General features: G+C 58.4%; 1 protein-coding gene across 1 annotated transcript; it reads right to left on the bottom strand.

Moving 5' to 3' along the window:
- Window positions 1-503: 503 nt before the first annotated feature.
- On the bottom strand, window positions 504-15325 carry MPZ (myelin protein zero). The gene is given in 6 exon segments (XM_044991952.1): window positions 504-2554; window positions 3185-3245; window positions 4541-4676; window positions 6371-6584; window positions 6693-6859; window positions 15132-15325. Coding segments are annotated over 6 exon segments (945 nt in total). The 5' UTR covers window positions 15199-15325; the 3' UTR covers window positions 504-2254.
- Window positions 15326-15715: the final 390 nt, after the last annotated feature.

Raw genomic sequence — 15715 nt, 5'->3', positions numbered from 1 at the left:
ATGGTGACATATCTAGAGGTGCACACAGGTTGGACACTGCACAGGAAAGCCATGTCACATCTGTCCAGTCCCTGAGTGGGGGAGGACTCACGGGGCACAGTCCTTCTCTCACTGGGTCCAAGTCCAGCCCAAGCTGGTAGCAACCCAAATTTGTGGCTCATTTGAGTGGCAGTGCGAGCTGAGGTGTTCGCTGGATTCCTAGGGAACAATTGTCCATGTCACAAAACTCCAGTGGTGCTAATGGCCGGCTCCAGGACCCACGTGAGTCAAAGGCAAAATTCCCAGCATGGTGTCAGGCCCTGAAGGGCTCCTTCCAGAGCAGAGAGGCCAAGGACTGAATTCCCTGCTCGCCCCTCGATGGGGTCTCACTTGGGCAGGGTGAGGCTGTGTGGCTAAGCCAGCCGGGCTCCTCTTACCCATGGCTGATCTGTGGCAAAGGCCACTCAACCCACGGCGGGGGATGCAGGATAACAAGCTCAGCCTGTTTGTTTGTCTGTCTGTTCCTAGAAATGTCAGTTTTTATTAAGGGTTTAATGGTGTCTTTGTTGCTCAGGGGAATGTACAGAACGTAGAAAATACACCATGCGTCAGTGGACACACACAGCTGCAGTTTAGTGGTTTAGAACAGCTCCTCATGGACGGACGTTATCTGCACAGCGCGTGCCCAGAGCCTGCCATAGATACTGCGGTATCCACATACACACACAGTGACCCGCTGGCCTGGTCCCTAGGGCACAGCCAGCCCTGGCTCGTCCTTCGGGGAAGGGCAGCCCAGTTGTGGGGCAGAGAGGAGGCCGTGGGAGATGGGGGTCCCAGCAGCAGCCTGGGCAGGGGGTCCTCAATGTGGCACCTCCTGGCCTTGAGGCAGTCTCCCCTCCTCCAGGAGCCTTTGGCTGCTGGCAATGGGCCCCGGGGCACAGGGGGGTTACCGAGTGCGTCATCACGACAGGGTTAATCTGACATTGGGCAGGGCAGGAGCAGAGAGACCTGGAGGGAGCGAAGGTGGCGGGGGGCACCGTGTGACATCATTTGTGCTCAGTCACGGGAAGAGACGAGAAAATGGCAAGAAGGGACGAAAGAGCAAAAGGGATGAATCCAAGGTAAAAACCCTCCCGGAGGATGAAAACCCCTCCATCACCAAAGGGTTTGGAGCCGGGGGGCTGGGGGTGTCCCAGGATGGTGTAACTCCCACATGGTCTGTGGGGCAGGGAGCAGGGGCCATGGGGCAGACATCACAGTGCTGGGGGGTGGGAGGGCAGATGCTGGCAGGTACCAGGATGGGACTAGATGGTGCCCCTAGCTGCCCCTGCTCGAGGGAAGCCCCTGGGGAGTCGGGGGTTAAACCATCCTGCTGAATCCCAGAATCACTGATTGTGTCTTCAAATAAAAAATTACACCTGTGCCCGGGGCGCCGGGCCGGGGAGGTTTTTTGTTTACAGACGTTCACGCAGTGGAAGGTACCGTACGCAGGGGTTTCATGTCAGGGACGAGGGGCCCTGGCCATCCCATTCTCGTGGCTTCCATGTCTCGTCAGGCTCAGCGGCTGCTGGGAGTCCGGTCTCTCAGGCCAGGGCATTGGGCGGCCATTTCTGTGAGGACCCTGTCCAAGGACCACACCCAAATCCTTGTAGGGTCCCCCAGCCTGAGGGCAGGGGCAGGCCCTGGAGGAGTTGGGGCCAGGATGAGAGATGCCTCACTGGCAGCACCCTTCTTGCCTGGGGCCGTCTCCTCTGCTCTGTCCCAGGCCTTTGTGTCACCTGGCTGGCTTGGGGCCATATGTGGTGCACGCAGACCCACCAGGGCAGCTCCCTCCCTCATCCATACACAGTCCCAGGGCAGGTGCAACCTGGCACCTCTCGCCAACCAGGCGCCTGCTGGTGGGGCTGGCACTGCCCTCACACCAGCTATCTTAGAAGGGACGCGTGATTCTGCCTGGCAGTGTCTCGCCTGCAGTGCCAGGAGGGGCTAATGCCCCCATCCCAACTTTCCTCTGGTCTCCCCAAAGCTCCTACATGCGGCTGCTCTGCACTGGGGTTCCTGGAACCTCTGCAGCTGAGCCTAGAGAGAGGGAGCCCGCGCTGGTGTGCCATGGCCTAGCCCTGTCCCTCAGCCCGATGGACCAGAGAGCAACGTGGAGTAATGCCGAGAGGTGAAGCCAGGAGGAGGGGACGGTGGGGCAGGCTTCCTGGCCCCCTCCCTCAGGAAGCCGAGGGGGAGGGGCAGGACACCCCTTTCCTCGGTTTGGGGGCCTTCGTCATTTTTCCGAGTCCATCTTGATGATGTTCATCAGGGCGTTTTTGAGACTGTTCTTGCTGGGGGACTTGACGGGTTTGAGGCCAGTGGCCTCAGCCTCATCCCCCCTCAGTTCCATCTCGATGGTCATGACGACCTTTGAACTGCGGGGGGACTCGGCGCCCGCCTGGGGGGTACCTTCCCTGCCTGCTAACCGCTATTTCTTGTCCTTGCGGGAATCGCCCAGGCCGCCCTTGGATTTCTTCTCGCTGGCCGACTTGGTGCTCCGGCTATGGTCCAGCATGGCGTACAGGACAGGGGGCTGTGGGGGGAAGGAGAGCGGTGAGGCTGGCAGCTGCAGTGGGGCAGGAAGGCTGTGGCTGATGGGTAAACTCCACCCCCAAGTGTGTGGGGAGACACCAGCGGCAAACACTGTCAGGGCTGGCTTGGGGCAGCAGGGAGGCCTTAGTGTGCTGGGCCGTTTCCCAGGTCTGTAACCCTCCTTCCAGCCCCGCCAGCACTCGGGCCATGAGCCAGTGGGGTGCTGTGAGATCTCGACTGCTGCTGGATTCAGGGGACCTAAGGGCAACCCACAGGATCAGGCCCTAACTTGGGACCTTTCTGTGGGTCCCATTGGAGGCAGCGGGAGATTTACCAGTGACTTGAGGGAAAGCAGGTTACTTCCCTCTCTCCTTCCTGGGGCGTGCTCCCACTGGCAGCCAAGGGCTCAGTTGTTTTCCTTGTGAGGCTGGAGTGTGATGCTGGGAGCTGAGATAGGTGGGTTCTACCCGCCTCCTGCTGCCTCACTGCTCCTCCCTGGGCCTGTGTTTCCCTGTCTGCAAAGGGGGACCCGGGTGCTTTACCCCCTTTGAGATCTGGGGCTGGCAGTAGCTCTGTTAGTGCTGTCCTATGAGTGCCCCACCTCCCCCCCGTCATGTTCTCTCCCGCTCACCTGGCGGCCTCGTTTTGATGAATCCTTGGCTGACCGATGCAGTTTGCCTTTCTCCATAGCACTAAATAAGAACAGAAATTGGTCATCACTGCCTGTAAGACGCCTGATTCATAGATTCCACGGTCAGAGAGGACCATTGTGACCATCTAAACTGACCTCCTGGATAACACAGATCACAGGACTTCCCTGAATTAATTCCTGTTTGAAGTAGAGCAGAGCTTCTAGGAAAACATCCCATCTCAATTTAAAAATGGCCAGTGATGGAGAATCCCCCATGACCTTTGGTAAGTTCTTCCAATGGTTAATTACCCTCACTGTTAAAAAATTGCACATTGTTTCTAGTCTGAATTTGTCTAGCTTCAACTTCCAGCCATTGGATCGTGTTAGGCCTTTGCTAGACTGAACAGCTAGTTCTTAAATATTTGTTCCCCATGTAGGTACATAAGAACATAAGAAAGGCCGTACTGGGTCATACCAAAGGTCCATCTAGCCCAATATCCTGTCTTCTGAAAGTGGCCAATGCCAGATGCCTGTGATCAAGTCACCTCTGAACTTTCTCTTTTTTAAGCTAAATAGGTTGAGCTCCTTGAATCTATCATTAGGAGGCAGGTTTTCTAAACCGTTCATTGTTCTCATGGCTCTTCTCTTCTGACCCCTCTCCAGTTTGTCAACCTCTTTCTTGAATTGTGGACACCTGAACTGGATGCAGGACTCCAGCAGCGGTCACACCAGTGCCAGATGCAGAGGTAAAATAACCTCCCTACTCCAACTTGATATTCCCCTGTTGATGTATCCAAGGACTGCAGTGGCCCTTTTGGCCACAGCATCACACTGGGAGCCCCAACCCCCAAATCTTTTGCAGAGTCTCCTATCCTGTAAGCATGGCCTGCATTTCTTGCTCCTACATGTAGACACTGACATTTGGCCATACTCAAATGCAGATTGTTTGCTGTGTCCAGCCTGCCAAGCGATGCAGAGCAGAGCAGGGGAACTGGACTCGAACTGACCAGGGGCTTCTGAAAGGAGCCACTGGCTTCACACCAGCCTCACTGTAGCTTCCCCGCAGATCGCAGCAGGAGCCAGTGCAGGAGGCAGGAAGAGCATGGTCCTGACGTGTACCCTGTCCCTGCCCTGCCATTACCCATCCCCTGAGTGAATTAGTCACCTGAGCCTTCCCCCTGCAGATACCCCCTAGGGGATGCCAGCCCAACAGGCAGCCCCCAGCACAGCACTTCTCCCACCCCAGCCCCAACCCCCCATCCCAGCACAGTGATCTCCCCACCCCACCCCCTGCACAGTGCTTCACCCCATGCACCACAGCCCAACCCACGCCGTGCCCCTCCAGCACATCCCTACCTGAGTTGCCTCTGCAGCGTCGCCTGCCTCCTTAGCCAGCAATACCTGATGAGATAGCCTATCACCACCACGAGGATGACCAACCCCAGCACTCCTCCGATGACGGCCCCCAAGACCACACCGTACCTGATGGGTACTGAGGAGGAGAGCGACCTGTTACCAAGGCACATGCCCTAGGACTCTGCCCCAAGCCCCACTTTGGCTCAACCGCCAGATAGAGGCTGGAGGCCGGAAGCCCTGCGGGAGGGTCTCCGGCCTGGGTTCTGCAGCAGCTCTGACTAGGGTGGGCCCTCTGGCCTTAAAATCTGTGAAATCCATGGGGATTTGGCAGGGCTCTGAACATGGTTCCTTAGCAGTGTTTATTACCTATAGTATTATTGCACTGAATGCAATAGACCTTCATTGTGCCAGGTGCTGAACAGATACACAGTGTCTCCAGGGAGCTCACAGTCTGAATATACAATGGGTGGGAGGGGAAACTGAGGCATAGCGAGGGGATGGGGCTTGCCCAAGGTCGGTGGCACAGCTGGGATTAGTACACACACAGGCACACCTGGAACGCTGCTCATGCTCAGAGCTGGGGAGGTGGGACAGCCTGAGATACATGGCTCCAGTTCAGCCCCCCCCCCCACTATGGTACTGCCTGGGGGTGGGTCCCGTGTCATGGCTGTGTCTGATGAGTTATTTGGGGTCTCAGTGCTGCCCCTATTGGCTGGAAGCAGACTAGCATGTAGCGGCATCATCCAGTGACTGCAGGTCCTTGCCAAGGTGTATTGAGGCAGTGGGGCCTGTGGTGGGGCGGCGAACGGGGCTGGGGGGTGCTGCCAGTCTTGCCATTGGCTTAACAAGAGGCTTCGCTCTTCAGAAGTTCCATTCTCCAACCACAGCCCACCATTCCCATCTCCCCACATTGGTAGGGGCCTTGGGATCTGCCCCCAAGACTCCAGGAGTTAGAGTGGCAAAAGTCCTGTTAGGTCTCTACAGTCCCTCAGCTGGGTGTCAGGGAGGATTATTCCCTATGGGCTACTTGTCCAGTGTTGTGGGCAGCACCTAGCACAAAGGGCCTACACTCCTGGCTGGGACCCTCAGGTGCTGCTGGAACATCAACAATGATCACTGGAAACACTGTCAGCCCTGCGCTGGACGTTATCTGCTCCAGGGCAGAGTTAAGGATGGAAAGGGCCATGGAAGGGATCTGTGTGCTAAATCCAGAGGGGGCATGAGGGGAGAGAGGACAGGGGGTGCAGAGGGTGGAGTGAAGGGGAGGTGGCAGGAGGGTGGGCTCTCTGGCTGGCTTATTGAGGGGCTCAAAGGGGCAGGGGTGGCTCTGGACCATGCCAGGGTGGTGGGGGCAGAGTTAGGATAGCCCCAGGTCCCTTTCCTGGGAATCCCCGACTTGGGTGTGGTGCCTACGTGGTGCTGAGATTTCTCAGCCCCTGACTCCAGCCAGTAACTGCCAGCTTGAACCTGGCATGAGCAGCGAAGCTCCCCATAAGCTGGGTTTCCTCATCCAGACCCCAGGCTGAGGCAGTCTGGAGTCACGTGGGGTCTGAGGGGTGAGATGGGGTCATGTGTGAGTCTTGGGGGCGGGATAGGGCCACATGGGTCTCAGGGGCAGGGTGGGGTCATGTGTGGGTCGAAGGGGCAGGACAGGACCACGTTTGATTGAGGGGCAGGGTGGGGCCACATGAGAGTCTGAGGGGTGAGAACAGGTGTGGGGCACCCCAGATAACGAGGGGCAGGCGAGGAGGATGTTGGTGTGACTGGAAGTTAGCCGGCTCCCACATCTCAGTGGGGCAGAGCCATGAGCTGAGCGCCTTCCCGCCGTACCTTTCTCGAAGACATAGAGGGTGACCTGAGATGACTTGCCACCAATGTCAGGCGGGTTCTTGACGTCGCAGGTGAAGGTGCCGTTGTCGGTGTAGTCCAGGTTGCGGATGATGATGGAGCCGTCCTTGCGGTGTGGGTCCCCCACCCACTCCATGCGATTCTTGAAGGCGCCCACTTCATCGACGTAGGGCTGCCCCTTCACGAAGTGGAATATCTGGGGGGAGACACAAGAGAGGGATGAGGATGCGAGCTAAGCTGGGGCAGAGCCTAGGGGATGGGATGGATGGACGCAGGGGCCCGGCCTGGGCCACCAGCCTCTTACTGAGATGGTGTCCTTGCCGCTCTCTGGCTGGAACAGCCAGGTGATGGAGACATCTTCAGAGATCCACTCGCTGGACCAGAAGCTGCAGGCGAGGGTGACCTGTGATCCCACCGTGCCATGGACCTCCCGGTGTGTGTAAACGTGGATGGCCAGGGTCGGAGCCAGCACTGCAGGGAGACGAAGCCCGAGAGTCATTCCAGCCCCGCTGCCCAGGAGCAGATCCAAGCCAGCCCCTGCCCACTGCTGAGCAGTATGCTAGGCCCCTAGGCACCCTGCCCACATCTGCATGCGTGGGCGGGGAAGGGGCAAAATACCCAGCAGTGGAGAGTCCCAGCTAGTAAAGGACGATTCTCTCCCCTTCCCAGCCCAGGGAAGCCCTGCCACAGCCCGGGGCTTGGGTGTCTCTGTGTCACACGCGGAGCACAGTGACTTGCCCGAGGTCACGTAGCCAGGTAGTAGCAGAGCCACGACTGTAGCATAGACAGCTTGGATGCCAGGCTGGTGCTTTACCCACAATGGGATCCTTCCCCCTGTACGTGGCATGGCTAAAGGGTGGCACGGGGTGTCACACAGCTCCTGTCCCGGCAGGCAGAGGCTGGCCAGGCTGCGCAGTGGAAGGAGATGTTAGCAGCGCCTATGGGACTCCCTCTTACGATAGCCTGTGCAGTGGTGTAGGGCTATGCCACATGAGGGCACCATCTCTGTCACCGGTGGCATGGCCGGTGCTATGCTGGGCATGGAGAGTCTAGAGGGGTGTCCATCCTCGGTGCCAGGTGGGGGTGTTAGCAGGCAATGCGGTCACTCTGAATTCTCTAGATGGGCTCAGCCAGCCCTGACTCTCAGGCCAGCAGGCGCATTGCTCCCTCAGGAGGCCGCGTGCCCACCTTGGCACAGCGCTCGTTGGAAACATGCCGGCTGGGGGGCAAAGGCCCCTTTGTTCCATTTCGGAGAATACACAAGGGCTGGGCCCTGACACTGGCCCATTGTCCCTGCTGTGTATGGCTTTGTTCGGGTCCCCTCCCCTCCGCCCGGCCCAGCTCTGCTGGAGGAGGCTTTGGCGGGCTCACTGGGCTCTGGGTCGGGGGCCAGAACATTGCTGGGCGTGCTGGAGCCACTCGGGTGATGCTGAGCTGGCAGCTCAAAGCGGGAATTGTGCTCCAGACAAGCGCTCGCCCAGGCCTTTGTCCACCCCCGAGCTGACATTCCTGACAGTGGAGGGAGCTTTCCCTGCTGTTCCATCCTGGCTGCCCACCGTGGGGTCTCACCCTCTCACCGGCTTGAGGGGCAAGTCCTGGGCCAGACAGAGCAGCGGGGCCAGACACCCCTCAGGAATATCTGTCCAGCCTGCACCAGCGCCCCTGGTTCAATGGCCATTCACAGCTGCATCCAGGCCGGTGGATGCCCTGGCTGACACCTGCGGGGCCACTGCCCTCTGTGCCCCATGTCTCTTCCCGCTCCCTAGTGCAGCCCTGTGAGGAACGGAGCCTCCTGCCCCCACGTCAATGCTGAGGGTGGGGCAGGGATTGTCAGAGGCGCTGGCTGGAGGCCAAGGCCCTGCCGTGGCCTGGGCTGGGGCTCATCCTGGCTAGGGGAGGAGCTGAGGTTAGCTGATGAGTGCTAGCTAAACTCCACTTCTTCCCTACTGCAGGTGCCGGGTGCCCCTTGTCGCTGGTTTTAGCCATGGCTCCTCCTAGGACCTGACTCAACCACTGCCCCTTAGCGAGACACTCCCTAGCGGGGTGGTTTAGAGCCGCTGGGCCCCATTCGGTGCCTCTGCATGAGCTGGGCCCAGCCAGCACTCAGCTTTGCTCCTCTCTCCCCGCTGTGGGCAACAGATCCTGCCCAATGGAGCCGGTGGGAGCTGGCAGCTGGCCACAGCCAGGCAGGAGCCGTGGCACTCAACACACCAAGGATGGGGCAGAAAGAGTCTGTGAAACCAAAGGACCCACAATTGCTCCCGGGCCACTGCCATGGGCAGCTGGGCCCAGGAGCCAGGCCAGGCCCCTGGGGCTGATTGTGGGGAGAGTGGTGCTGCTGTAGCTCCGGATGTTTGAGCTGGAAGGCTGTGCTGTGCTCCAGTAACGCAGACATTGCAGTCAGCCGCTGGCCTCACCTCACGTCACCGCAGCTAAAGGGGGCGTGCCCCTGCCCCACCCTGACTAAGGGGGTCAGACCCTGCACCCCCCAGCTCCACTTACACTGAACAGGCAGGCCAGCACTGTGGAGAAATGCCAGCCAGGCCTGTGACTCCCTTCCCTCCCGGACTGGCTGGAGCAGAAGGATGGCCCCATGGGCAGGGCACTAACATAGGAGACCTGCCTTTGATTCCCTTCCCTGCTGCAGGCTCCCTGCATAACCTTGGGCCAGTCACTGAGCTCACAGGGTTTCACTTCCTCTCCTGCCCTAATACACTAATGTCTGGGACGTAAAAGGGCCTTGAGAAGCACCCAGCGCAGCTAGGAGCAGGGCTGGCTCAGGCCGGCATTCAGGAAAGCGTCTTATCTGACGCCTCTCCAAGGGTGGGTCGTGGCATTCTACCAAATACAAACCGAGCCGCTGGGCCATAGGCCCGGGGGAAGGGCAGGGAATCACCACAGCTGACAGGTAGAGGAAGCTCCAGGTGGCAAGAGGAGCCGGGGCATGTCTGCCAGGTGGGCAGTGCCAGCCTCATGCTGCTGTCTGTACCGCCCAGCCCAGCTCTCCTTGAGCTTGTGCTTTAGGAGCTTTCTGCAGCAAAATGTCCTTTCCCTGAAGATCACTGGGTCCTCCCAGCTGGCAAGGGGGGGCAGCTAATGACATTCCCCTGTGAACTAAGGGGACGCAAAGCCAGAGGCAGACACGTGGGGCTGGCTGCGAACTCCCTCCCCAGACAGTGACACAGAAGGGCCATTTTGGGTCTGAGGAGGGGAGGGGAAGCAAACTTTGCAGCTCGGCAGGTGTGCTCTCCCTGGGTGCACTAGTGCCCCGTGCAGCACGGCAGGTGTGCTCTCCCTGGGTGCACTAGTGCCCAGTGCAGCACGGCAGGTGTGCTCTCCCTGGGTGCACTAGTGCCCAGTGCAGCACGGCAGGTGTGCTCTCCCTGGGTGCACTAGTGCCCAGTGCAGCACGGCAGGTGTGCTCTAGCTGGGTGCACTAGTGCCCCATTCAGCACGGCAGGTGTGCTCTAGCTGGGTGCACTAGTGCCCCATTCAGCACGGCAGGTGTGCTCTCCCTGGGTGCACTAGTGCCCAGTGCAGCACGGCAGGTGTGCTCTCCCTGGGTGCACTAGTGCCCAGTGCAGCACTGCAGGTGTGCTCTCCCTGGGTGCACTAGTGCCCAGTGCAGCACTGCAGGTGTGCTCTCCCTGGGTGCACTAGTGCCCCATTCAGCACGGCAGGTGTGCTCTAGCTGGGTGCACAAGTGCCCCATGCAGCACAGCAGGTGTGCTCTAGCTGGGTGCACTAGTGCCCCATGCAGCACAGCAGGTGTGCTCTCCCTGGGTGCACTAGTGCCCAGTGCAGCACGGCAGGTGTGCTCTCCCTGGGTGCACTAGTGCCCAGTGCAGCACGGCAGGTGTGCTCTCCCTGGGTGCACTAGTGCCCAGTGCAGCACGGCAGGTGTGCTCTAGCTGGGTGCACTAGTGCCCCATTCAGCACGGCAGGTGTGCTCTAGCTGGGTGCACTAGTGCCCCATTCAGCACGGCAGGTGTGCTCTAGCTGGGTGCACTAGTGCCCCATGCAGCTCGGCAGGTGTGTTTCTCCCAGGCGTACCTGGAGCCCTCTGTGGCAGAGCAGCGGTGCTAAGTGGGCTCCCTGGCAGTTCAGCAGCAGCAGAGTGGTTATGGGAAGTGCCAGCACACTGTAGTGTTTTAGCAAAATGTCGGGGGTACCAACCAGGTAGTCAGGCCTTTGTGCACTCAGAGAAATGGAAGCTGCGGATTTAACTCCCCCTTCCACTCGTGCTCGCCAGCCATGGACGTGAGCGGAGAAAGGTGCCATCAGAGTTGCTCAACATGTGCTAGTGTCTGTGCAGCTGGGCCCCCGGGAGGGCAGGGGGAGAGGAGAAGGAAGAGCCAAGGGATGAGGTGCTTGAACCCCAGAGTGCAGGGTCCAGGCTGCCCAGCAGGAGAGAACATGCCCGTTCTGCTCCCCAGACCCTGCCCACTGAGAACCTCCAACACTGCACAGGTTAGGGACCAAACCCTTGCATCCTCCTGGGAGGCGGCCAGGATCATCACTGCACAGATGGGGAAACTGAGTCATGGGACATGTGTGTGTGTGTGGGGGGGGTATGTGTGTGTGTGTATGACTTGCTCCCAAGGCTACAGAGCAGGTTGGTCACCCAGCTCCCTCTGTGATGCTGCAGGTACTGCATTAGGCAGAGAGTGGATCACACGGGCTGCCCAGACTGCACTGGCTTCTTGGCTGCTTCCAGTTTGCAGGATGGAAGCTCTGCAAAGCCCAAAGTGAGCCCCCTCCCAGCCCTGTGCCAGGGAGGCAGCTCAGACCGGCTGGGATGATGATCTTCTGAAGAGGTGAGGCCCGGCCCCTGAGATGCTGAAGAGTCTGGCTCTGCTGGCTCTCCTGACCCTGCTATGGTGCGAGTCACCTGCAGGGTTCGATTGCAGTGTTTATGTGCAGCTAAACCCTGGGGTAGTTGGACCCTGAGGGCCAGGGGTGGTGGTCTCCCTGACCTTTGCCATTCCAGGGCCATGGTTTTCAGTGGGTGGGGTTTTCATAGAATCAGAGAATGTTAAATTTGGAAGGGACCTCAGGAGGTCATCTAGTCCAACCCCCTGCTCAAAGCAGGACCAAACCCAACTAAATCATCCCAGCCAGGGCTTTGTCAAGCCTGACCTTAAAAACCTCTAAGGAAGGAGATTCCACCACCTCCCTAGGTAACCCATTCCAGTGCTTCACCACCCTCCTAGTGAAATAGTGTTTCCTAATATCCAACCTAAACCTCCCGCACTGCAACTTGAGACCATTACTCCTTGTTCTGTCATCTTCTACCACTGAGAACAGTCTAGATCCATCCTCTTTGGAACCCCCTTTCAGGTAGTTGAAAGCAGCTATCAAATCCCCCCTCATTCTTCTCTTCTGCAGACTAAACAATCCCAGTTCCCTCAGCCTCGCCTCATAAGTCATGTGTTCTAGCCCCTGAATCATTTTTGTTGCCCTCTGCTGGACTCTTTCCAATTTTCCACATCCTTCTTGTAGTGTGGGGCCCAAAACTGGACACAGTGCTCCAAATGAGGCCTCACCAATGTCGAATAGAGGGGAATGATCACGTCCCTTGATCTGCTGGCAATGCCCCTACTTATACAGCCCCAAATACCGTTAGCCTTCTTGGCAACAAGGGCACACTGTTGACTCATATCCAGCTTCTCGTACACTGTAACTCCTAGGTCCTTTTCTGCAGAACTGCTGCCCAGCCCTTCGGTCCCTAGTCTGTAGCAGTGCATGGGATTCTTCCGTCCTAAGTGCAGGACTCTGCACTTGTCCTTGTTGAACCTCATCAGATTTCTTTTGGCCCAATCCTCTAATTTGTCTAGATCTCTCTGTATCCTATCCCTACCCTCCAGCATATCTACCATTCCTCCCAGTTTAGTGTCAGTTTGGCAGAACTGTTCTCCTGCTCCAAGGGACACTGTCATCTGGGCCTGGAGGCTGTGATGGGTGCATTTCAAAGTCTACAGTAAATCAGTGGCAAAGCCAGGAATAGAACCCAGGAGTTCTGGTGGCAGCTGCCTCATAAGAACATAAGAATGGCCGTACCGGGTCAGACCAAAGGTCCATCTCTCCTCTCACCTCCTCTCACCACTAGACCCTGTTCCTTGTGTGGGCATTTTCACCAGTGCACAGCGGCTGTAAATGCTGTCACACCAGCGTAGTGGCACTGTGCACTGGTGTAAATGGCAGCACAAGGGGCAGGATGATGGCGAATTAGCCCTCAGGGACCCTCGGCAGATGTAACTTAGCTTTGTGCCAATGGTAGCCGATGGAGTGGGGCTGACTCACATCAGTGGGGGATCTGGCCCGTTATTCTCAAACCCAGGCAGGGACCGAGCTCAGCTAGACATGGGCGAGTTCTCTTCTGCTTTGCACGGCCTGCGCTGAATGGCTGGGAGCTCCTGGTGCCATTGCCAGGCAGGCACTGCTCCGGTGGGACACAGGGCTGTGCCTGCTGTCCGTGAGCCTTCAGGCTGCCAGGACAGGAGGAAAGCAAGGGATGGGAGAAGGGGGATCTTCCCACATGGGTCTCCCCAACCCCCGCTCCATTGGGAGAGCAAGGAGCACAGGTTCGTTCACATGGTAGCCAGGCTGCAGTCTGAGCCAAAGGGCCTCCAGGAAGCTGGCACTGGAGCTGGGCTGGGGGAAGAACAAGGAACCAATGAGGGCCAGTGCTGTCCTGCCTGGGCTGTGGCCCTGACCACTGGGTGGCAGCCTGATGCTGCCTTGAGGGACACAGAGCCAAACATCCCCGACTGGCCCAAGGGAAAGAGATCCCAAAGGCAAACCCTGCTCTGGGATAAAGGCAGGAGCTGGCAGTGGGCGTGTTCCAGGGACATGGTAGGCAGTGAGTGGGGGGCTGGCAGGAGCACACTGCGGCTCCGCTCTCTGGGGCATTCTCTGAGTCAGGGGCCTGCCTCTTCCCTGTCCTCCCTTCACCCTGCGGGGAGGAAGATGGGAACTGGACAGCTAATCTTGATGAAGAGATGGGATCATAGGAGAAATTCACCTGTGGAACTCACTGCTGCATGAGCTGGCTAGCAAGACACACCCTGCAGCTAGAACCCCACCAGGTTCTACACTGACTAGGGCTGACATGGGCCGTTGGGTTAATCAGAGAGAGGAAACTTCATGCTCCAGGGTGTGAGCTGATCACACTGGGGTCAGGAAGGGGTTTTCCCATCACCATGTGCAAACCTGCCCAAAGGCCCCGGTACCACAGAAGGCAGGACAGGAGTAGATAGAAACCTGGCTTAGTCCAGTAACATTTATAGATTCATTGATGCCCAGTGGATGAACTGGTTCTAGCTTCATGTATTATTTGTAATATCAGACAACGTAGACCAAGGAGCTGCAGGACATGGGGCTAGATACACCAGTGATCTAACTTCATATGGCAGGAGAAGGGATACAAAACTATATAGACTGACTGTCCATTCTGGCACAGCAGCTCCTATGCTCTGATAGCTACCGGAGAGGTGCCATGAGAGCCTTGGGATGCTGCACGTGCCATGTCACTGCTGGGGGGAGTGCCAGATTGTTACAGGGATTTAGAAGCCTTGTGGGATTTTTAAAAACACTTCAGTGCCCACTAGGCACCTAAATACCTTTACCAGTCTGGCCCTGAGAGACTACTACAGTTCAGGATGTGTCAGCCTGTTACACCCTCCCCTGACAGACATGGGATCTGTTACCAGCGTCCAATGAACAGAAACGTGTGCTGATGTGACAACGGCAGCCCCCCCAGGCCCAGCCCAGGGGCCCAAGGAGAGGGAGAGGGGAGCGCCCCTGCAGCCGCCCCCAACAGCCAGCACTCTGAGCAGCCGGATCCTGTCTCTGCCCCACAGGATGGGAGGGAGGTTGGTGGGCAATGCAGTGACAGAGCCAGGAACCGTCCCACATGGGAATGCATGGAATGAAACACGCCATTCAGCCCAGTGAATGCCAATACCCTAGCCAGAGCTGGGTTCTTGCCCCAGCCCCCAGCCAGGGATGGGGGAGGCATCTCCCAGGGCCGGTGCAGGATTCTTCCCTCCTCTCTGTGCCCAAGGACTGCAGGGCTCTCTGGACAGAAGGGAACCAGACGTGCCAGGGAGTCATTGACTCAAAGCAACGAGGCAGCTCAAGGCTAAAGATGCAGTTGTAATGCTTCAAACAGTCCCTGGAGCCATCCTGCTCCAGCCCCACCTCTGGCTCCTGTGACTCAAGAGACCCCCATGAAATGCTCTGCCCACTCAGACCTTCCCCACTAATGTCACCAGCTCCCTTGCATGCGCCCCTCCTTACAGGGCAGCTGGGTCCCTGGCAGTGCCGAGGAGAGGCCCAGAGCTTCATGCAGCTGGGCTCCGTTTCTGTGGCCTGGGTAAAACTTTGGGATCCTCTGGGTGGAAAGTGCAGGGGAAACTCCGGCTGTATGAGTGGCTCCTGGAGCAGCAGGAACCTTCCTGGAGAGGGTGCAGGCACAGCCCAGCCTGCCCGTTTTCCAGGGGCAGCCACTGCCAGTCTAACAGTCACAAAACTCATCTCCCCGGCAACAGAACCCCTGGCACTGCTGCTCCACAACAGCCTCTCATCCTCTGCCTCCCTCTCCCAGCCCCACGTGGCTTCTGGTTACTGCCGAGACATGCACCTTGCAGGGCAGGGCCCACTCCCACCATGTGCCTCGCCAACCCGCTGGTCTCTCTGGGAAGAGAGAACAGCTCCCCACCCCCCAGGAGAAGCCACTTACCCAGTGCAGAGAATAGGGCAGCGACCAGCACGAGGCTCCCACTCCCCGAAGCGCCCTGGGACCACATGGCTTCCAGTTACTGTATGACTCCTAGCGGCATGGGCGAGCCAGCGGTGGGGCCGAGAGTTCCTCGCCGAAGGATGGCTGGAGAGTGGCCCCTGGGTTTAAAAACAGCCAGGGCTTCGGTGATGCAGGGTCTGCAAAATGCCTGGGCCAATGGGAGCCTGGCATCTGGTGCGGTGGGGGAAAGAGAGAGAGAGAGAGAGGAACAAAACTGAAAGGGGGATTTTGTTTGGCATGTGTGAGCGAGTGATAAACACACTGCGGGCACACAGCCACCTTTGTCAGGCAGCATTCTCTGTGGCCGCGTAGGGGCCACTGCAGCCCCCAGGAGGAATGCAGTGCGAGCCAGAGGGCAGGAGCATGGCAAACACTGGCTGTCAGACAGATCTCAGTCCCTGAAACAGCTGGATCCCTCGGCGGCAAAGAGCAAAGCGAGGAGCCGTGGCGTAAATCACCTGCCCAGCTCTATTTTCAACCCTGAGCACCTGCGCTCCTCATTGCTGCTGTGCCACATGCAGGGC

Source organism: Mauremys mutica, chromosome 17, assembly GCF_020497125.1.
Source record: "Mauremys mutica isolate MM-2020 ecotype Southern chromosome 17, ASM2049712v1, whole genome shotgun sequence".
NCBI lineage: Eukaryota > Metazoa > Chordata > Testudines > Geoemydidae > Mauremys > Mauremys mutica.
This window is presented reverse-complemented; position numbering and strand designations above follow the sequence as displayed.